Raw genomic sequence first — 23,776 nt, 5'->3', positions numbered from 1 at the left:
TGCTGTAGGACATGACTGTGACAAATTTGTGGAGATGGAATGTAAGTGATGGGCATGGTGGAAATAGCATTTGACTTACAGTCTGAAAACTCTGGATTTTATCCCAGCATCCTGTTAGATTTGGGATTTGGTAGACATTAGTGTTAATTGTGACTTAGCACTTTACGGCTCTGTGACTTTGAGCACCTTAGTTAATCTTTTCCTCCCTCCCCTCCTTCTTACAAGGATTTATTGAAGGCCTAGCACATTTCCTTATCTGAAAAATATAGATGCTACTTCACAGCACTGTAAAGATACAATGCCGAGAGATAAGATGTAGAAATCATACGTAGCTTATCTCCTTGGTATGTCTTCTGTACAAAGCTTATGCCTGGTCTAGTAAGTGCTCAGTAACTTGAGTCCTTGTGTTATTTAGGACTTGTGGATGCAAGTGATAGAATCCCAATTTCAACTAGCTTGGGACAGAAGAAATTTATTATCTCATGTACTCAGTCTGTAGGAACATTAGCAGTGACATATGCCTTGGGGAAAGCTGGAAGCAAGGACTCAGATGCCACCAAGACCCTCTTCACCTCTTGTCTCTGGTGCTTTGTCTCTGTTAACATCGTTCTGTCTCGCCAGATTCTTCCACAGAGCTAGAAACAGAACCACTGGCCATCCCCAGGCTCACATCATCAGAAAGAGACTGCACATTATGATCCCTGTTCCCAAGCCCAGAAATCTTAGCAAGGACCCTGATCCCAGCCTGGGTCATGCCCACCTGGCCAGCCATTGGTGTCCAGACTACAGGAGCCGAAGGAAAACGGCAGCACCCAGTTGAACCACATGTTTTGGGTGGCAGGAAAGACCATTTTGCAGGAGAAGGGGAATTATAGAGGCCTGCTGCCGTTGCGTTTACCCCTTTCGGTCTCCTGGGTGACCTTCAGGGAGGGAAGTACTTAACTTCCGTGGACTTCAGTTTTCTCATCTGAAGTTTTGAGGTTTAGCTGATGTAAATGGATATGAATGCACATGTAGTGTTTTTACATTTTATGTATCCAAGTTTATTATTATTGCTGCTGCTATCGCTCGTGCCTTCCAGATCTTGACACACCATCCATGGTGTCCCCAGCCTGTGGATCATTGACTGCTGGGGAAGCAGAGAGAGACTTGAAGTTATTTTAGAAAGTTAGGTCGGTGTTGCCATATGTATACCTATATTGATCACCCCCTTTTTAAACTTGCTTTTAAGTGTAATACCTATATAGGAAAGAGAACACTTCCTAAGTGCACTGTTTGATGTATTTTCACCAACGGAACACAATTGCGTATCCAGCACCTGAATTAAGAATCAGCAGTGACAGTCCCCTGGAAGCCCCCCACCTTGTAGCACAAGTAGATTAATGTAGGTGTATTGATTCATCATCTAAGAAATCATTTACAAGCACTACGAGCATCCTGGTAGCATTTTCCATGCTGTGCTTTTTTAGTAAACAGAATTTTTAAATACAACTGGCGTTATATCATAGAATTTTTTTTTTTTTTGACACTAAAAGGAATCCTCAAATTTAAATGCGTTGTTCAGAGCTCTTCAGGTCACTCTTACTTTCACCTCTTAAATGTTTTCTTTCTGGCTGAAATTGCCATTATGTGATCAGATGTGTTTTGTTCCCTGGGTATGTGTCTTTCATGTCTTTCGCTTGCCTTTCTCCCTTCCCAGGTGGTGAACTCTCAAGTCTTACCATCGCTTAGGGGTCCTGTATTTCCTTTCTTGGGCATAGCTTAGCATGGTCACCAGCTGACTGCAGGTTATCCATTTCACCCAACACTCAGCTTTGTGGAACGACTCTGCATTTATCCCCAAAACATAGCTACTCAAATCCAGGGCACTTCATTCTTTGAAATGGTTCATTGTTAATAAATATGTCAGCTTGCTGTTGCTCCAGTACTCAGCAAAACAAATGCAGTCACAAGTGAGTTTTTCTTATTTTTTAAGTTTACCAAGTTTTCCAACATCTTTTTCTCCCCGTTTTTCTTTTTTAGGCTCTAGACCAAGATAGAACAGCCTTACAGAAAGTGAAGAAGTCTGTAAAAGCAATATATAATTCCGGTCAAGGTAAGTACTTACTAAGGCAGATAGCATGAATTATATGTAATGTCTGTAGTTTTCTCTTTATTTGTAAGATGCTAGGTTTATAGAAGACTTGTTACAAATGGAAAAATAAGTAGGTCAAAGAAATTTGGGTTTTCTCTTTTTTCCTCTCTCTCTTCTATCAGCCCAAACCTGTTACTGTTTCCAAAGTAAAAAGTAGGAAAAATATTAGTTGCAATGGGTTTTATTAGACACTTAAAAACTTAGTAGACTTACAGGTAATTTTGCCACAAGCGACATATGAAATATGTAGAAACCTCTTTGTAGTTGGGCAATCTGTAATCCAGTGGCCCTAGACACATGAGGACCTTTTCCTTCTGAGGTGTACCTGTACACATTTGAAAATCAGTTACCCGTGACGGGCGTGGGGTGAAAGTTAGAGGAGGGAAAGGGGCAAGGTTAAATTGAGACCTGGACAGACCTGCCAGCTAGAGTCGTGTCTTGTGGCTGAGGGCGTGCCCGGTAACCTGTGTAACTACATGTTTTACCTTTGGTCTAGTGACTTTATCACTTGGAGACAAAAGTATGTTGTCAGTGGGTAAGAAGAAATAAACCAAATTAAGATAAACAATGGATAACCACAAGAAATGGTAGGTTCCAGCGCCCCAGGGAAGGAGAGGCTTGGAAATACAAAATGAGTTTCAAGGTCTCTGACTCACATCTTTTGTTCTCATTATTGCGGTACTGGCTCGCTCACCCAGAGGTCAGGTCTCTAAGAAATCGGTTGTCTGTAATGCAACAGAAACCTGGGAGGGGAAGGCAGCCAAGGAGAATGGAAAGGGCACAGGCTTTGACATGGACCAATGTGGGTTTGCATCCTTGCTCTGCCCCTTAGCAGCAGTGTGACCTTGAACTGGTTGCTTCACTTTGTTGAACCTCCTTTCTCCTCTGTACCACGAGAATCTTGGTATGACAAGGCTGTTGAAGGGGTTTAATGAGCTAATACCTATAAAGGGCCTACCACCTTGCGGGAGTACTTGTGGGAATTCAGTAAATGCCATAAATTCATATCTTATATAAAGTTTGTGTTTTATTTATATTTATATTCATAATTGTCATAAAATTATAGAGCTGAAAGGAACATTGAAAAAGGAAAAGTCCGACCCTCAGATTCTTTATCACCTTCCTCTCCTTACCGGAGCTGGGAATGAGAAGTCTCACTAAACTGGAAACCTAAGTCTCTTGTCTTCTTTAAAGCCCCGAGGCCTAAGACACTCTGTCATCTTAATTGTTGACAGATTTTGTACCCCGGTTCCTTGATACCTCTAATTTCTTTATATCCAATAAAACACTAACTTCTAATTAAGGTAGATAAATGATCATTGTATAGTTAGGTAGTGACCAAATGTTTTAAGTCTTGGCCTAAATTATATACCTGCTTTGTAACTTCCGTCTGAGCTTCGTTTTAAGGAGTTAGCATGATAGCCCTTTATAGATGTGAGCTCTTCGGGCAGGGGAGTGGGGTAAATAACTAGCAGGTGGTACAAAAGGGGCTTCTGAGGTGCTTGTATTGCCCTATTTCTTGATTTGGGGAGTGATTACATGGTTAAATGTGCTTTTTGATAATTCATCAAATGCTACACTTAGGATTTATGCACTTTTCTATATGTAGGTATGTGTATTATGCACCAATACAAGTATATTTAAAATTTATATACAAGTAGATTCAATGAAGCATTTGCTGTATTTGGAAAAACAGAAAATAAATAGCGATTTGTTAAATAAACAGTAGTATATCTATATAATAGAATACAGCCTATATAAAAAAGAAACTCAGGTCATGTAGATCTCAGTTTGAGTCCTAGCTTTGTCATTACTTGTTAAAGTCAAGTAAATTATTTAACTTACCATAAAATGCGAAAATAATATCTAATTTGTAGAGTATTGTATGGACAAAATGAGGGAATATTTAAGGTCCCTAGCACACTGCCTGCCACATAGTAGGTGCTTAACTCATGGTAGATGGGAAAACATGGCAATCAGATCAATTGCGTGGGTGTCTTCTCTATATTAATTCAGTCATCCTACAAATAATGTTGGACCAATCTGATTTTATAAAGAGCTTAATGAGCCATTCTCTGCCTCAGGAATAAGCGTCAGTTCTCACTAATGTTATGGTTTATGCTTGAGGCGAGGTGTTACCATGTTTATTCTGCTGGAGGTGCCATGTGACTCTTTTTTTCCCAAGTGTCCTTGCTCAAGACACATTTCCTCCCTTTGCCACAGTGATTACATCGTTCAGCAGCTCACACAGAGTCTCTTTTACTTGGCGAGGATGTGCTTCATCTTGCTCTTTCGTTGGTCCCAGCTGTCCTGGATATGGCAGGAGGCAGAGGTTGCCCCAGCATGTATGTAAGGTGGAGAGTTCAGGGGGGGGTCTGCAGAGTTTAGTTGCCATTTCCTCCATCAGATTGTTCTCTTCTCGTGGATGGGGGTCACAGCTAACTGAGCTCTGAATCTCCCCGCCTGAATTCAGAGTTGTCCTGTGTACTCCTTAGGTCTGCACTAGCTTCTAGCTTCTAGTCACATAGGGCTTTTAAATTTAAATTAATTAAAAGCAAATAAAATTCAAAATTCAGGTCCTCAGTCTCAATAGGACTCACATTTTGAGTGTTCAGTAGCTACATGTTACTAGCAACTACAATATTAGATAGTGCAGACACGGGACATTGCCATCATTGCAGGAAGTTCTTTTGCTGCTGTAGGAGAACATACATTCCATTGTATTATAATTGTTGACTGGTCTCTCTTGCATTATACCAGTGAGTCTTAACCTTGGCTGTTCATTAGAATCACCTGAAGAGTTCTTAAAACACAAAAACGGGAATCCCTCCAGCCTGCAGGCCAAGAGTTGTTCCAGAGTAGGACCCAAGTACTGGGATTAAAACAAAATTCCTCCCCAGCTGGTTCTAAATGCAGCTAGATTTGAGAACTGTGTCACTGGCCTGTGAGCTCCTTGATCAGGGCCGGTATTGTGTCTTTCATCTTTGTATTTTGTGCATTTTTCAACCTAGTTTATTAGTTGTTCAACAGATATTTACTGAGCACCTATTACATGCTGCTATTCTGGATATTGGGTGTATTGGACAGAATCTCTGCCTTCATGAATTTTGCAGTCCAGTGGGAGAGAGAGATGTTAATCAGGTCATCGAACCGAGAAGTATTTATAATTGGAAACTGGAAAGTGCTATAAAGGAAAGCTTACAGGATACAAAGAGGGAAATAACAAGAGGGATCTGCTGAAGTTTGAGGAGGGTGCTAAGGGGGTTAGCTTGGAGGACATGACGTTCATTGGGTGTTTATATCATGCTGAGCTAAGCTGAACAAGCCTGTGAGGCAGGTCTGCCGTTATCCCCATATTATAGATGATGGAGCTGCAGCTTCAAGAACCAGACTGTCTTGTCCAAGATGCCACACCTAGCAAATAATGGAACGAGAGCCTAGCTAACTCCAGTTTTGCTGTTTATAGCTCTGTATGTGTCTTCTCTGTGACAGTTGGCAGGGGCTCAGCAAGTGTAGAATGAATTGCCGCATATTAGCTGGATGGGTCCCTGAGAAGCTCTCCGTGTGAGTGGCTGTTAAATATTCACTAATCTCGAATATTTGTGAGTGAATCGATCACCTGTAACCTCCTAGCAGTGTAATCCATAGGATGACTTTGGTGGTTCCCAGATAGGGATAGCAATAGTAGTTATGGTGCCGGTGGCTTGGAAATGTGGCATAAACTCAGATCTTGCAGACTCCCGGGCCTGGTAGGGTGTCTGCAGTCACCAATGAGTATAGCACACCCAGGTTTTTGGTCAGCTTGTGTGGGCAGCACTATGACATTTAATTCTTAAAAAATAGCTAGATGAGTAAAACAGTGATGTTGCAGATCTTTCCATGATACATGCTCAGTGGAATCTAAGCTGTTCCCATCCAAGGGCATTTGGCCTTGTCCAGAGAAGCCACAAGAGGCTGAACTCTGATATCTGTTTCCCAGTGTGTTTTCATAATTTTCTTGTTTTCTCACAGTGCTTTAGTGACACGAAACCCATCTGATGCTCTTGAAAGATTTGAGAAGCACTTCTACATTTCTGGTTTGAAATTACCAGCCAGTACTCCCTACCCACACCCCAAATGATTTGAAAGAGGGTTGAGAATGGCGAAGGATCTTAATCTTAAAATATCTTTATTATTTTTGCACAAAAGCTTTATCAGTATTAATTAGTAAACAGTATAATAATAACAGAAATTTTACTGGAAAAACAAATTATCTCCATGTAAGCCTTTTAGTTTGAAAATGGCTTTTGGAATTTCTCTCTTTCTCTTACTGCCCCTACTGTATATGAGGACATTTTAAAAACAAAAAACTGAATTCTGTGAATTTCTTGCATCAAGGGAAAATTTTCCAAGCCATTCAGTTTTCCTGTGTTGTTTTTAAGTTTTAAAGTCTTAACATTATTAATCTGTGAGCTATATTGTCATTTAGAAAGTTTGCCTTGGTGTGTGTCCCCCACTTCCTTCTTTCCCTCCCTCCCTTTCTTTCTCCCCTAACGTATGTTTAAAATAGCTAGCGGTTTCTTCAACATCTTAGAGGTTTTAAAATATGTTGCAATCTTTGACACTTTTCCTTTCAAAAGATGGACCCAATTCTTTTCCCCTTGAATGTGTGCCAGACTTATAACTCTCTTCTAATGAATAGAATGTAATAGAAGTGATGCCCTGTGATTTCCAAGGCCAGTTCATAAAGAGCTTCCACCTGGTCTCCCCCTCCCCATCATTTGTTTTGGAAGAAGCCAGGCGCCATCTTGTGGGGACACTCAAGCAGCCCTGTGGAGAAAGGTCTCCCACCAAAAACCACTACTGAAGTTAGTCTGCTGGCGCTAGTCAAGCCTTCAGGTGACTGCAGCCCTGGCTGACATCTTGCTCTCAATCTTTGGGCGACACCCAGGGTCAGAACGGTAGAAGTGGGACTGGCATTCATAGGACTTCTGCCCTTGCAAGCGTGGCCATGTGTATACATGTCATAAGCCCACTGTAAATCAGCATGTATCTCTTGAGAAAGAAGAGCTTTACTGCATCTCAGTTAAAAAATGCTGTTAAAAAAGTGGTAACACAGTATACTTTTATAAAATGGAAGAGTCATGTGATTCATGGTAAGCATCAGTGTACCAAATTTGTTGTTCTGTCAAATGACTTAGTTGAATTGAATTCGTTAATCTTTTTGAATGGATACATTATTATTACCAAAGCGCACACATGTACACTTTCCTTGGGAGTGAAGACCCAGGCTATTTCTGCTATTATGTCTTTTTCTGTGGTAAAAATATATGCGTATACTTTTTGCACAAATCAAAAAGTATATTTTATTATTATGTGGTAGCTTCCATACAATTTATGCCAAGATATATTTGGAATACACTTTAGCTTCTTAGTAATATGTGGTGCCCCCTAGAAATCTGTAACATTGTTAGTCTGAAAGTTGGGATTTTTAAATCCTTTAACTTTAGTGAATAAAAAAAAAAATGACAGTATGCTGCTGGCCCTGTGGTATAGTGGTTAAGTCTGGCATGCTCTACTTCAGCAGCCCAGGTTCAGATCCTGGGCACCAACCTACACCACTCCTCAAGCCATGCTGTGGTGGCAACCCACATACAAAATAGAGGAAGATTGTCACAGATGTTAGCTCAGGGCTAATCTTCCTCAAGCAAAAAAAACGAGGAAGATTAGCGATAGATATTAGCTCAGAGTGAATCTTCTTCACACACCCCGCCCAAAAAAAGACAGTGATACGTAATTTGATTACAGGCATATGATATGGAAGTCTTATTTCTAAAATACAGCTGGATGGTCTTAAACAGTTCCATAGCTTTTTCACTTCAGGAAAGAAAGCTCTTGCCTTTCTCATTGGCCTCCCTTTTACTCCCTTCCTTTTCAGTTAGAATTACCTAGCAAGTAGTTTTATAAGAACATTTGTGTTTTTCAAAGCAAAATTAAAATGTGATGTTTGCCTTAAATTTTCATTTTTATAATTTATCTATTTTAAGAAATAGTTCATAGTATATGATGAAATCTAACATTTTAAAGGTAAAGTGCTAAACAAACTCAGCAATGGATAGAAAGTGAATGTTTTTGTATCTAAATGAGTCCTTTTTAGCTGTTTTTTTGGTTAACATTTTCTCAAATTTGAAGGCATAGTGTGAATTGTATTCTAACTAGAGTTGGTAATTAAGTTTGATGTCTTAGCATGGTGTCGTATAATGGTATTTTTAATCCTGTTGTTTTCAATGGGGAGAAAAATTTTCCTAACAGGGATAGATAGATAAAATAGATAACAATTTTAATAGAATGATAGAGAAAAATAAAGTGTTGAGAGGTATGCAGAGAGCAACTAGTGTGTTGTTAGGAAACTTTCTCCTTTTTGCTGTTTTCCAAGTTTGTAGATAATAATCTGATTTTAAAATTTTTATTTTGAATTAAAGTAAGCTTGTTAGTAAAAAAGAAATAATTTTAAGTCTTCCAAAGTAGAAGGTTTAGATAGAAATACTATGGTCATCCCTAAGTATCCTCAGGGGATTGGTTCCAGCACCCCTAGGAGATACCAAAATCCACGGATGCTCCAGTCCCTTATACTCTAACATGGTGCGTTCAGTGAATACAGTCGGCCCTCTGTATCTGCGGGGGTCACATCCACCATTCAACCAACCGCGAATCGAAATTAGTTGAATCTGCCCATGCAAAACCCTTGGAACTGGAGGGCCACCTGTTCAGTAAATATCTTTTAGTGGCGGTAGAGATTTGAGCAAATTACTAAAGAAATTACTTTGGGCCCTCAAGGCCTTTTGCATTCTTGCAGGTCCTTTATTACTCCTTAAGAAGTAAAAATAAATTGAAATAATGAGTTCCTTCAGAATGGTCAAGGAGGGAAGCTTTTTCCAAAAGGGAGTATAGATTTCCAGGAGAGTTTTACTCCTCAAATTATGTGGGGATAAACTGGAGGAGTTTTACAAACTGCCTTTAAGAAATTGAAGTTTCTTTCCAGAATAATCTTGTAACTCTAGGCTGTTTAAGTAAGCCGTTGGCTCAGATATTCTGTTACTTGAAATCAGAAGCCGTTGTGTGTGTATGCACTTCTTCCATTTTGCTGGTCTGGAATGAATGTTCTCAATTTTAAAATGAGTTAATTTTCTGCGATGTATGCTTGCATCTTATGGGAGCATACTTCATGAGAAATTAATTCATTTTAAATAAAATTGGGAGTGCTCCTTCCACAACCAGTAGTTTGGGGTTTTTTTAAGCCTCACAAAAATACTCTGAAGGTGAATATAAAAACCATGTTTCTCTGCCTTAATGGCCCAATTTTGGTAGAAATAATAAATTATAGTACCATTTGTTGAGTGCCTACTTTGTGCCGGGGGCCTTAAATACATGTATGTTGTCACCCACGCATCTCAGCAGTCCTGCATGGAAGACGTTATCGTCCCCAAGTTAGGGTGAAGGAACCTGGTTTACAGTACTTACACAGCTAGTAAGTTTAAATTTAAATGTGCTTTAAATTACTTACACAGGGACTGGCCCGGTGGCGCAGCAGTTAAGTGCACACATTCAGCTTCGGTGGCCCGGGGTTTGCAGGTTCTGATCCTGGGTGCAGACATGGCATCGCTTGTCAAGCCATGCTGTGGTAGGCATCCCACATAGAAAGTAGAGGAAGATGGGCACAGATGTTAGCTCAGGGCCAGTCTTCCTCAGAAAAAAGAGGAGGATTGGCAGCAGTTAGCTCAGGGCTAATCTTCCTAAAAAAAAAAAAATTACACAGTTAGTAAGTAGATACGAGGCTTGAAACATAGGTCTTTATGATCCAAATGCTGAGGCAGAGTTGCCAGATTATTAACTGTCAGAGGTGAGTGACTGCTGACCCAGGGTGGGACATCGAGGATTCTGTGGAGTGCAGGACACATGGACACACTGCCCTGGAGCGCCTTCCACATGAAGAGAGACAGACAAGTAAAACAAGCAAGTAGACATATGGCATGAAAGTGCTAGATGGGTCAGTTAAAAAGAGGAGCAGTTTTGTTACTTTAATACTTGGTAGCCACAAAGGATTTCTCCAAACTTACTCCTACTACTAGGTCCTCTGTAATTAGCAGAATTCATATATGAACAATGAAGCACTTAGATGGTATATTCTTTTATAGAGGCTAAACATGCCTCCCGCACACTCTTACTGATTTGTTGTGGGAGAAGTCTGACAGATTTGGGCTCACACGCTGATTGAGCCCCTGCTCGGTGGCAGGAGAGCACTTGGTCAGAGAACACTTCAAGCAATTGGTTCTTCATTTCTGAAAATGGAAAAATAGTTTCTACCTCATTGGACTGTTGTGAAGAATAACGCATGTAGCGCAGGTACCCAATAATGGTCATGGTGATGGTTACCTTCATCCTCATCAATTTGAGGCTTTCTGAAATAGTAGGGGGAAATCAAGGCACACCCAGTTTGTCGCCTTGGATCCACCACCATGTAGATATGTGCACATTGCTTCACCTTGCCCCCATCCCACCTCAAGCTTCAGTTTTCTGATTTCTAAAATGAGACAGTAATACTTACCTTGTTGTAAAAGGTGGGAAAAACAAATTTAAAATATTTAGTATGATACTGGGACATAGTAATCCTCAGTGATAATTATTATAATTAAATGCAAAAATTTAATCAAAGCTGGAAAAATTTCAGCCAATATTTCTTCAAATTGTTTATTTTTTATTGTATTCTCTTTTTTCTTTCCAGGACTTCAGTTACATTTGTGTTAGACTGCTTGATATTCTTCCACAGGTCATTAAGACTGTTTCTTTATTTTTAATTTATATACTCTTTGTGCTTCAGTTTGGATAATTTCTACCTACCTATCTTCAAGTTGATTGCTTATTTCTTCTTCACTGTCCAGTCTGTTATCAGTCTCATCCAATTAATTTTTTATTTCACTACTGTAGTTTTTAATTTTTAGATTTCCATTTGGTCCTTTTTTAGAATTTCTGTCTCCCTTGAAATTCTTCATCTCTTCACCCATTTTATCCATCTTTTCGTATAGATTCTTGAACATATTTGTTGTATTTATTTTTGAAGTTGTTGTATGCTAAATCCAACATCTGGGTTGTCGGTAATTCTTTTTCTCTTGGCTGTCTTTTTTTCTCTTGCTTTTTAGCTGCATTTTTCTGTTGCTTTGCATGTCTAGTAATTTCTGTTTGCATAGTAGATGTGGTGAATTATATGCTGTGGAGACTCTGTCATCTTCCTCTGAAGTGTGCTGTGTTTAATTCTAGTACACAGTTAAATTGCTGGTGATCACCACCACTTTGATCCTGTGAAAGGCTTTCTTAGAGTGGGTTTATTTTAGTTTTACTCACAGTCCTAGGATATAGCCCTTAGTCCTGCAGTATGTTCCAAGAGGCTCCATATTCCTAAGGTATGATTCTTCTGAGGTTTCAGCCCAAAGTGTTTACCAGGCCCTGCTGCCTCTGTGGGGCTTGAATTCTGTACTTTTTCCTCAGCATTGGGAAGTGGCTGAAATCTGCCCAGCCCTTTCGATGTTGTTTTCTCTTGGACTCCTTGAAGTATCATTCATGCATGTGCAGTTCAGGGTCAGGCAAGGATTTGAAGGGAGAATATATACAGATTTGAGGGCTCCCCTTTCTGTGTTTTCCTGCTTTCTAGGATTTCCCTCTTCAATTTCCAGCTCCTAAAGCAATCCCAAACTCTGACCTCTAACACTTCAGTTTGGTAAAATGCCACTTTCTGCGTGAGTTCTATTCTCTTTGCCCAGCGTGGACCGAGGTCTGCCCTCAGGAGAAAAGCCAGTAAAATTTGATATTCCCCCGTGGGGTTCCCTTCCTTGAAGGGTAATATCCCCTCCTGTTTCTGTCTGCTTGTCTTGGCTCTCCAGTGGCTTCAAACAGTTGCATTTTTATATTTTGTCCATCACTTATAATTGTTATTGACAGGAGCAAGAGTCTGGCACAAGTTACTCTGTCAAGGTAACAACGGCAGACCTTTAATTATAAAAATTATATATGAGTGAGGCCGGCCCCGTGTCCGAGTGGTTAAGTTCGCGTGCTCTGCTTTGGTGGCCCATGGTTTTGCCACTTCGAATCCTGGGCATGGACATGGCACTGCTCAGCAAGCCATGCTGAGGTGGCATCCCACATGCCACAACTAGAAGGACCCACAACTAAAAATGCACAACTATGTACTGGTGGGCTTTGGGGAGAAAAAGGAAAAATAAAATCTTAAAAAAAATTGTATATGAGTAATTCATTTATTAACCACTTGTTGAGCATATAGCTACAAGGGATTGACAGAACGCTCTTGGTTCATGGGTGGTTACTGTGTTTTAGGGCAATTGGACTCATGTAAATAACTATAATATATGACAGTACATGACAGGTGACTCAAGAGTTATGTCTTCAACTCTGATTAGTGGATCACAAATACCTGAATACAGAAAATTGGCATTTCATTTCTTCAGTCAAAACTATCATGTGCTGGGGAGGTGAGTGGGTAATAGGGTGAAAGGAGAAGCAGTGATGTCTGCACTTTTTTGTTGTTGTTTTATGTGGAATGCCTGCACAGCTTGGCTAATGAGTGGAGTAGGTCCATGCCCAGGATCCAGACTCATGAACCTGTGCTGCCGAAGTGGAGGGCGTGGAACTTTAACTACTTGGCCACGGGGCAGGCCCTGATTTCTACATATTTACGCTACAGTCACGCTTTATTTGAGGTTAGGTTTTAAAGTCAGCATGAATGGAAATTAACCCATGGGGTCAAAATCCTTGAATGGCCTGTAAAGTACACTTGAAATATAACTCATGTGGTGTTTTTACAAAGTATTGGCATTCCTTTAGGAGCCCTGGTACTTAAAACACACACAATCTTTAAGGCATTCTCCCTTAGTCTCCCTGTGAGCAAGTGAAGAAAGAGCAGGTTGTCACCATTCCTCCTGCCCGTCACCCCGGGACATATGCTCATTGAATGGAATGGGACCCCAGTGCCATTTACATTGTTTTTACTCACTCTCTCTTGTTCTTTCAGATTTACTAAGTTAAATATCATCAGTTAAAGGCACAGATGTGTGACACCATTGTGGTTTTCAGTCCTTCTCAACTAGTCCTTTTAACTGTTTAAAGATTCAAGTTAATGACTATCTGGTTTTCTTTAAGGACCACCTTTCTGCCTTGAACAGACCCTCCTTGACAGTTACACTCAAGATGCTACACCCTGCCTATACCTTGCTGCCTCTCATTCCAGTCTGCATTTTGACCACACTCTTGGATGGCTTTATGTCTCATCAAACTAGGGTTGTTTTTTCCTTTATAGAGATGTTGCAGTGAAACTGTAGCAGAATCTGGAGGAAGGCCAGGGCCTTCGGTTTTATTTCTCTGTATGATGTTTTCCCCGGGGTTGCTTAAATCCTACCTCTTTGGCACATGCTCTCCTGACCATGTGGAGCATCACATGTGAAGCGAATCCATCACAGTTCTTCACATGAGGCACCATCTTAAGGCCCCCGTGCTCTGTGATAACCTCTAGAGAGCAGTGTTGTGTGTGTTGAATTCCTTTTGTAGTTTGGATATGGGCATCAATTTTAAAGTGTCTATTTCCAGCACTGGAGGGATTCTCCAGTTGAGTCTTTAGCCAGAAGGTAACTACTTATGGTCTTTCTGATGCCCTGTTTGTGTATGGAAATCAACCACGTTCCTATTGATTCTGAAGTGTTTTTCGTTGATAATCAATGCCATAGGACAGAACAGTTGGAGGTTGACAGAGGATGACTTTGCATGGCCAGTTTGTCACTTGCGTTCACAGACTGCAGAAGGATATTCTCAGATCTCCCATGTGTCAGATAATTGATCAAACCTATACTTTTTCTTTGTGGAGAATTACAAGGGGCTGTCACTCTGGAGCACCACGGGCTGATTTTTTTTAATGGCATTTTCAGTTTGGTGCTTTTTCTCATTGTGAAAGTATAGTGTATTAACATGTTTGCTGTGGAAAATTCAGATGAGCTAAAAGAAGATACTAATCAGCCATGTGTTTCTCTTTAAAACTCTTTGTCACTGTGCATGTTCTGAGTCACAGACGGCACACTTGGGTGGCACCTGGCACCTTTGTGACTCTGCAGCCCTTGTTTTCTTGCTTGTCTGCACTGAGGCTGATGCCTTTCCAGAAGTGCTGAGGTGGAGAGACCAGTACTGCTGTGTCTTCGGGCGTGTTCTGTGCTGGCGACACCAGGAGGGGTGGAGGAGGCCTGCCGAAAGAGCCATGGCTCCCAGGCGGGAGAGCTGGATGTGCCCTCTGCTCTGGCTGGAAGTACAGAGTGTTTCTTAGCCAGTCCGTCCCTTTCTCAGGACCTCAGTTTTCTTATCTATGAAGCAGAGAAGTTGATTTCTACCCTGTCTATTTATGAAATAGTTGGCAGTTATAAAATGAGGTGAAAATTGTTTTGCTCTATGGCCTAAAATGCACCATACATCCCCTGAAGGGAGTTTATGGGGTCCAACAGATGGGGTCGCCTTTCCCCAGCGACCGAACCAGAGGCCCGCCTGTGCCTTTGATCTCTTTTGTAGGCGTGGTGCCCTCCGTCAGACTCACTGGACTTGGCCCATCCAGGGCGAGCAGCTTTGTCCTTAGAGTCCGCTAACATTTTCTCTGTGACTGAATGTTCTGGGCTTGTAGATCCCTTTATAATCTGGGAAAAAACAGAGCTTCTCCTCTGAATTAAGAAAAACTTGCAGAATTTTTCAGTCAATTTTAGGAGTTTTTGGAACCCTGAAATTGAGGTCGGAACCACTGATTGACGTAGATAGTACGTTAGTCCATAATATATGCATATAATATATACAGTATTACTACATAACTAAATGGTTACATAAATAAGCATTGATTGGAAATGTATGCTTAAAAATGTTTTGCTGACAGGGATGGATGATTGAAAATAGTCTGAGAGCCCCAGTCTGGAGGCTATCTGCTCGGGCCAGGTCCTCTCCTACGCTACTTGATCTATTGGGGCAAGAACCCAGTGAGGTTTTATTTTATCCCTAATTATTTTACACACAATTTATAAACCAAGAAGCTAAAGCTCAGAAGGACTAAGGGATGCATCTAAGGCCACGAACCTAATGGCTTAAATAACCTTTATATCCCAGTATGGGTGCTTGATGAAAGTTTATGAATTGATAGTGAAATGTGGAGCTGTGTTTTTAAATTACACCTGTTTATAAGAAAACTTAGCTCCATTGGATGGTGGGTAGTGAGACTTTGGGAGGCTGGAGTAGGAGAGGAATTGGTTGTCTCCTTTCTGGCTATTCTTACGGGCCAGATTGCAGAGCATGAAAATTACCTAGAGAGCCATCAGCAAAGCAAAGTGTGATGTGTATTTTATCTGGCAGTTAGGAAGCCTGAATGATGGAGCCAGAAGAGAGAACATTTCTGCTTCTGCTGTAATGGAGCAATGTTCGAGGGCCGTTTAAATGCTGACTAATAGCCCTGTGGAACTCTGCAGGCGTCTTTTCTTAGGGCTCTGTTAGTTAATGGATTTGTCAGTGCTGCGGAAATGGGAGTCTGCATGCTGAGTTTCCAGATAACACCCCAGGGGCTGAGGCAGATTCTTGCAGAGGCTTGGCTAGAACTTTGAAAGAACAAATCCAAATTCAAAATGACCTTGCAAAGTTAGAGGAATGAATCATCCAAAGTGGCACAGAGAAAGGCAATTTAAAAAAAAAAAATATGCACAGAGCTTTCTGCCTCCGAGGACGTTGCCTTTAATCTTAATAATAGACGTTTGCACTGAGTGGTGGTGGGAACAGAGGAGGAAACTGAGGCCCTGGGGAAGTGAAATAACTTGCTTGTAATCAAGTAAATGTTGTATCTAAGAAAATACAGATGTTGGACTCTAGATCCAGCCCTCATCCCCCAATAACACAGTGTCTGTAAAATTAAAACCAATTGTTTTCAGGGTCACAGGCTGGGTATTGCTGGTTTTATGGATTGCTGTGGCAGAAAGGATCTGAGCCCCAATCTGACAACAAACAGGAAAGGAGGGCAAGTGCTTTAAAACCTTAACCTGCCTTGTTCTAGACCAAAGGTGGTGAGCTCTCAAGAAACCAAAGGCCCTGTGTTAGTCTCTGCCCTGTTTCTGCCCACTCACACGGACACTAGCTTCTCTACCACTTGATGGTGCCTTTCATCGTATGCTGTTACCTCTGACCTGGAATGTACCTTACCTAAGGCTACTTGTTAACCAACTACTAATTCCTTCTTCAAGTTGCTGCTCAATTAGCATCTTTTGTGAAACCTAACCTGTTCTATCCAAGTTTTCTCCATGTGTTCATTTATTCATCAGATATTAAATGGGTGCCTATGATCGGCCATGTTAAATAATCAATATATTTTCATACAGAGGAACGAAAATAAAGTTAGAACTCTTGCTCATGCCATAAAATAAATCCATTGCTGATGGATTAAGTATTTAAATATTAAAAAGAGAATAAAATTAAACTAAATATTAGAAAGTTTAGGAACATACTTTAAATAATATTAGAACCCTTCCTCGTGCTATATAAACAAATACATTGTATTTGATTAAAGATTTGAATGTTTAAAAAAAAATAGACTAAACATTAAAACATTTAGGAACATAAGCAAGGCAGGAAACATAAAAATCTTGGGTAAAGATTGGTATTTTTGACTTCCTGAAATTTTAAAAAGTTCTGTATGGCACAGGACACCATAAACAAAGTTAAAAGACAAATAGGAGAAAATATTTGCAACACATATTATGAAAGAGTGCTAGCCCTTATGCAAGACAGTCTTCTTAGAAATTGATAGGAGAAAGACAGGCAGTGGGATAACTAGGCTAAGTATGTAAACAGGCAGAAAAGGAAATGTGAATGGACAATAAAATACAAAAAGATACTCAGCCTTACCATAGTCAAATTTTTCACGTCCATGTGGCAAGAATTAAAAAGAACGGTGGCATCTATGTGCTGCTGAGGTTATAGAGAAATAGACCCTTTTATATCTGCCTTGCTCTTGGGGACGTGAATTGCTGCAACCAACCTCTTTGGAAAGGAACGTGGCAGTATTAATCATAATTTGAAATGTGGACCCTATCCTTCAACAGTTCTGCCTGTGTGAATATATCTTTCCAGAGATAAAGTAACAGCATGTAAAAGCTTGTGTATAAGGATATTTATTGCAGCATTGTTTTTTGGTGCCAAAAACTGGAAGTCTCTCAGCAGAGGGATAGTTATATAAATTGCAGTAGAGTTTATTATGGAATATAATCACAGTTAAAATAATTAATTAGATTTAATTATATTGAATTTCTTGATCTTTATTCAGTAGGAAAAAAGCCATGGAGTTTTGTAGATAATTCCCTTTGTTTTTTAAGTGAGAGAAGGGGAGAAAACCCCTGTGTGTGTGTGTGTGTGTGTGTGTGTGTGTATGTTTTAAGCATAGAGAAAATTTTGCTGAGATACGCTCCAGATTATTAACTTTGCTTATTTCAAGGAGATGAGATTGGGGAAGGGGAAAGGCAATAATTTTTATCTTTATACATCTCTGGATAGTGTATGAATTATTTTTGTAATTTAAAAAACAAATGGAATTAAATTTTTTAAAGTGTGATTAGTGCTACAAAGTATGTAGAAGATAGGATAAAAGAATTTATCACTTCCTCCTCTGTGCCAGCTCTGTAATTTATGACACATATTACCTGGCTTTATTATTGCAGTTGTAACTCATTGTATTTTATATGCCTGGCACATGGCCAATGCTAAATGTTTTTTGAAGGAAGGAAAAAGACGTGTTCTGGGCGAATTCATTAAATGCAATGAGCATTTTACTCAGCACTAACTATGTGCCAGGCCCAATGCTGGGAACTGGGTATATACAGCAACAAATTAGGTAAAGCTGGGAACTTGGGCACTGCAAGAGGCCAAGGAGAGAGTGAATGACAAGCTTGCCTGGAAGGGTACACTTCTCTTTGACCTTGAAAGAGGCAGGCTAAAGCCTGGAGTGGTGATGGAACTTGGCGGACTGGGGAACTTTGGCTAGGTTGTATGGCCATATCCAAGCTATCCTCCCAAAGATTGTTCTAAGCTAATGAAGATAAAGTGATGAACACAAGTTGCTCTGGACTCTTGGCACAGAAGATAACTTGCATAAAGACACTGAAAAGGAAGCTAGGCTCCCCAGAAGGAGAGGTGGGAAGCTAAGGAGGTGAGACTCACTGTGGAGTGAGGGATGATACCTTACAGTTCATGAATACTCACCACAGGCCAGACCCTGGAGGAGGCATGTTATAGGCTTTTCTCATCCAGTTCATGTAATAGCCCCATCAAGTGTGTGTTATGCAGTTAAGAAAGTGGGAGTCAGAGATGACACATAAATTGCCCTAGATCCACAGCTGGTAACTGGAAGACCTGGGATTTGATCCACAGTTGTCTTATGTATCCGGGAACCCTCCCCAAAATACCATGATATTTAGATTACATCTAAATGTTCATTAACATCATGACTTCAGCCTTCAGCCTCAGGATGACCGAAGTAATAAAAGTAAAGATATTTTTAGAGGCTTGCCATGTACTTTATAGATACTATCTATCACATATGAAATTGAGACCAGGAAAAGTTAACTGACTTTTCCAAGGTCATACATGGCTGGTCAGGACCAGAGTGGGATTCAAACCCAGGTCTGTGCACCACTCAGGCTTGTATCCCTCCACTAAATGATGCCTCAGTGAACACTGGGTTGTGCTTGGTCAAGGTCGAAGATGCTCTTGAGGATGGATTTATTTTGAGTGCTTTCAAGGGCTTATACTCAAATAGAAATAGTCCTTTGTGACGTTATGGGGTTCTCTGTTGTTGCTGCTGCTGCTGCTGTTTTCCCCAAAGAGCTTTCACATTAATTCTGGCATCTTCACCTCCTAGCCGTCAACTTCCAGAAGTAGGCTGGGTAGGTATTATTAGACCTGTTTTATAGATGAAATTAAGGCCCCTGAGAATCTTAGTCACCTGACCGAGATCACATGGTAGAGGCTGGAGCTAAGACCTAGATTTTCAGGTTCCTCAATCACTGACATCTGTCTCAAATTAGGAAACTTCTAGGGGTTCCAACACTTAACCAGGCATATCGGGTAAGAGCACAGGCTCGCCTGTCATCACCACTTATTAGCTGTGTGACCTTGGGCAACTTGTTTAACCTCTCTAAACTTGTGTCTGCATCTATGAAAAGGAGATAATAATAGCATGTTCTTTTGAGGCTTGAATGAGATAATGCAGGAAAAATACTTAGCATAGTTCCTGGCATATTAAGTAATCAAAAACTTTAACTGCAATTAATTATTAACAATTATTATAATTATAATTGTTATAATTACTTTTTATTGAGGTAACATTGGTTTATGACATTATATATTATAATTGTTATGTCATTGTCGTTATTATGAGGCAGGAGGTCTTACTCCTCTTTTTTTCTCAGTGGTTATCGTTAAGCCTTTCATATAGTAGATTCTAAATAGATATTTGTTGCACACATCCTGGTATCCATGACAGTGTTTGCTGAGTCTGTCAGTGGACAAGGTTGGGGTTTAGAATCAGATGAAGCTGGGATCCAGTCTGGATTCACCATTGAGTTTCACTCTTCTTATCTGTACAACAACTGCCTTGAAGGAGTTGTAGTATTCACTGTGCTGAATCCCACGACACAGTCAACGTGTAATAAAGGGCAGCCATGTGACAGTGACAGAGAATCCCAGGTTGGATTGACAGGCCACTTGGGAGGTTTTGTCACTTTCCCAGTTGGTAAGGTCTAACACAGGGTGGGAACTAGGCAAATGTCCCTTGGAGAAACACCTGTTTGGTAATTGCTGTAGTTCTGAAAATTCTGAGAAGGGCCTCATTGGAGGAATATACAAAGTATTGTCGTAGAATATTGAATTTTAATGTAGTCCGAAGACACTTGTTTTGGCCAGCCCTTGGGAATGTGGACTCTGAGTGCTGCCATTGACTTCAGAGTATTGTTAGAAGCCCCTGCCACCTGGCAAGAGGCCAAAAGCCTGACTTCACTGCAGTGGCCCAGGAAAGGCAGCCTGGTGTTGTCGTCATTGTTATTGCCCTTGTCATCATAAATATTTATTGAGCTTATTGTGTACTGCTTAGCATGCAGTATCTTAATCTCCCCAGTACTTCTAGGAGGTCAATACCATTATTATCTCCATGTTACTGCAGGGAAAGATGAGGCTTAGCAAGGTGAGGTTACCTGACCAAAGCACTACACAGGGTAGGTGATAGAATTTGAACCTAGGTCTGTCGCATTTGAGGATATGGGGCAAAGTTCCCAGCTGTGAGATCAAAAAGACCTCAGTTTAAATTCCCTTATTTAAGAGCTGTGTGACCTTGGCACCTTTTTGTATGTACACAATGAGGATGATAATGGTACGTATCTCATAGACTTGTAGTAAGAGTGAATTAATTGATGTACGTAAAGTGCCAAGTGCAGTGACTGGCATACACCGAATGCTCACCAAACACTGTTATTAGTGGAATAGTATGTCACTACTTAGGAATTGCTATGGGATTAAATGTTGGAATGTCTGTAAAGGCCTTTTCAGGCTGCGTGCAACATAGTAGGTGATTCCTATATGTTAATCATCTCCCCAAAGAAATGCTGGCAGTTGAAATCCTGACTAAGTGGCCCTTTCTAGTTCAGTTAGTAAAAATATATTGTTTTGTTCTTTTTTCAGAGCTGAAAGGAGTCACCTAGCTCTTAGAATTATCTTACATTCTGCAACAACCCCATAAATGCCAGACATCCCTACAAATATTTGAAAAGCATGGATCTCCATAATGGATGGATCCAGTTTCTCTCCCTATTTTCTTTTATCCAATCTCTCTCCTCACCTAGTTCCCCAAGTCCCCACTTTACCAACCTCCCAAAAGTCTTCTAGCACTTGGATATAGTAAAGATGTTAAAACAGCTTTATCCTGCCCTCTAAAGTGTCCTAAACTGATCAGGCCATTTTCTGCCTCCTCTGTCCCTCTCATTCAGTCTCACTCAGGCCTGTGAGTGCTCCCCCCACTGAAGCCCTTTATTCCCCTCTTCTTCCCTCAACCCCTGAATTTACATTCCGTCCAGATTGCTTATTGTACTCTGTAATCTGTCCCTCCTTCTGCCTGTGCGCTCGTCTTTCCTCTGCTAGAATCATGTCTCCTTGCCCTCTCTCTCTGTGCCTGTTGAAAACCTGCTTGGGAAACCCTTAATTTTGTACAAAAGGATGTGTGTGTTTATATAATCTTTCTAGTGAGTTGTCAATGTTAGATTTATAATGCAGTATGTAAAAAAATACTTAAAACATGTAAGACATAGGTTCCTATGCTGTTTGATATTAAATGCATCCCTCTATATTATAACTAATCGAAGGTAATAATGGCTGATTTTCTGGGGGCACATGCTGCATGCCAGGCACTATTTTAAGCACCTTATGTTTAATTCCCATCATTGCTACCCTCACGAGGATTAGTAGTAGTATTCCAAGATATTTCTTACTAAATTAGCTGATATAGTTAAGAATGCATGTCTACACTAGCAAATTTCACATACATATATATATATATGTGATATATATACACACATACTTATGCACATAGATATATATATTGACTGTGTGGTTATTCAGTTGTGGAATTAGCAAAACATACAGGACCCAGGATCTAGCCTACGCTTAGTTATCCAATCTCACTTTCTTCCTCTCTCAGGTCACATTTTATGTTTCATCTGCCAGATAAGCATAATTGTTCCCTTGCAGAGTTCTGGTGAGGGTTAAATATGATATTGTGAAAAGCAGTTGGGTCAGAGAAGGTCCTCAACAAATGCCAGTGCTCCCTTCTGTGGCGTGTCTCTGCCTTAGCCAAGTCCATCTTATTTTTTTGATGAGTCTATCATCCATGATAGACTGAGAGCTTCTCATAATTCTTTCTAACCCCTGCATCAAAATCCAAATTCAGGGTAATGGCTCTGTCTAGGAAGGGAGGGAAGAGATTGGGATTGAGTTGAGGGGCAAGGGAGTGTGGAGAGGAAGCATTCGGTGATATTGTATTTGTTAACTGGTCGGTGGGTACATGGGTATCCTGTTAATCTAAACATTTTGATATCTATCATTTGAAATAATTTATCATTTCAAGTAAACAAAACAAAAAGCCTAATACTTAGGTTTTACTGCTGAAACACTTCCCCTGAGAGCAGTTGAAATGAACAGGCAGCTGCATTCTTTGTTTGCTGGCCTCCAAAAGCAGAAAAGAAGGTCTGGTGGATTGGGATTCTCAGTGGTGAGGTGAGGCTCTTTGGCCTCAAACAGAAAGTATCAGGGTACCTCCCGCTTGTAAGGGAGATCAAATATGTGCATCTTGTCTGTCTAGCTGATGAGGCCTTTCTTTTGTGCTTTTCTGAGCCACTTCTTTGAGTGAACCTGGGCAGTAACCAGAGCTGCATTTTATCTTTTTTAATATCTCAGCCTGAAATGCTGACATCCACTGTAGGCATCATGAATTTTTAACGTGGTGATGATCAGAAGGCTGCTCGGGCCTCATTTCACTTCGCTGAACTGCTGTGACACTTGTTTCCTTCATTGTGTTTAGATTTCTTTCCTCCCCGTCTGGGACATTCCCCAGTCCAGACTCAAAAACTGTTTCATGAGTTCCTGTTGCTCCCATGCTGTTATTGAGGGTGTGTTTGAAAGTAAAATATTTTAAAGTTTCATCTCAATTATTGAACAACCTAGGAGATTGAAAGAGGGAATGCTTCTTACATTCCTAAAAAGAAAATGAACAACTCCAAGTCAACAAATACTTACTGAGCCCTAGCTTGATAAGCCTAGCTAACGGAAAAGATGCAGTGGTGTTTGCTGGGTGAGGATGCAGAGGTGAGCCAGAGGCAGTCCCTCCTTCTCGTGGTCTAGTGGCAGGGAAATATTTGTACTTACACAAATATGAAAGAATGTACTGGAGAATATTGCAGTAGAGTTACAGAGAATTGTGGGCAAGGAAGGATCATTGCCGACTAAGGTAAGGCTTTATAAAGAAAGAGTTGATGTTTGAATTAAGCCTTTAAAGATATGATTTTGTTGAATACTTATTTGTTAATTTATTCATTCAATAAATATTATACATCTACTGTGGGCCTCCATACAAATTCGTGCTTCCCTCTAGCCATGTCAGAGGAAGAGAGAGGTGGAGAGTTGAGTAGAGGCATCTGAAACGTTTCCATGTACAAGTGGTACCCATCACCTCCACTCAACATTTCCTTGGTCAGTGCAAGTCACATTCCATGGCTTGTTACTCCAAGAGTGTGGGGCTGTGGAATACTTTTTTCCATAAGCCTGCAACGGTTGGGAACCTGGATATCTGTTACCCATATCCATAATGTCTGCCATAAGAGTCACAAGATCTGATGCCTATTTAACAGGATCACACTGGGTGCTGTGTTGATAATAGACTGTAGAGGAGCAAGAGCTGCAACACACGGACTCTTGCAGGAGGCTTTTGCAGTGGACGAGGCAAGAGATAATGTTGGATGAGGTTGATAGCCAGGGGGATGGTAAGAAGTTGTCAGATTT

General features: G+C 40.5%; 1 protein-coding gene across 4 annotated transcripts in view; it reads left to right on the top strand.

Annotated features, from left to right (window-relative positions):
• ASAP1 (ArfGAP with SH3 domain, ankyrin repeat and PH domain 1) overlaps positions 1 to 23,776 on the top strand; it is a 349,163-nt gene that overhangs the window by 193,773 nt on the left and 131,614 nt on the right. For all 4 annotated transcript variants that reach the window (XM_070221826.1, XM_023648976.2, XM_070221824.1 and 1 more), the window contains exon 4: positions 2,023 to 2,095. In XM_070221826.1, the coding sequence (XP_070077927.1) occupies positions 2,023 to 2,095 (73 nt within the window). The remainder of the gene's footprint in view (positions 1 to 2,022; positions 2,096 to 23,776) is intronic.

The sequence above is a fragment of the Equus caballus genome, chromosome 9 (assembly GCF_041296265.1).
Source record: "Equus caballus isolate H_3958 breed thoroughbred chromosome 9, TB-T2T, whole genome shotgun sequence".
Classification (NCBI taxonomy): domain Eukaryota; kingdom Metazoa; phylum Chordata; class Mammalia; order Perissodactyla; family Equidae; genus Equus; species Equus caballus.
The sequence above is the reverse complement of the archived record's forward strand: the minus strand, read 5'-3'. Positions and strand labels throughout refer to the sequence as shown.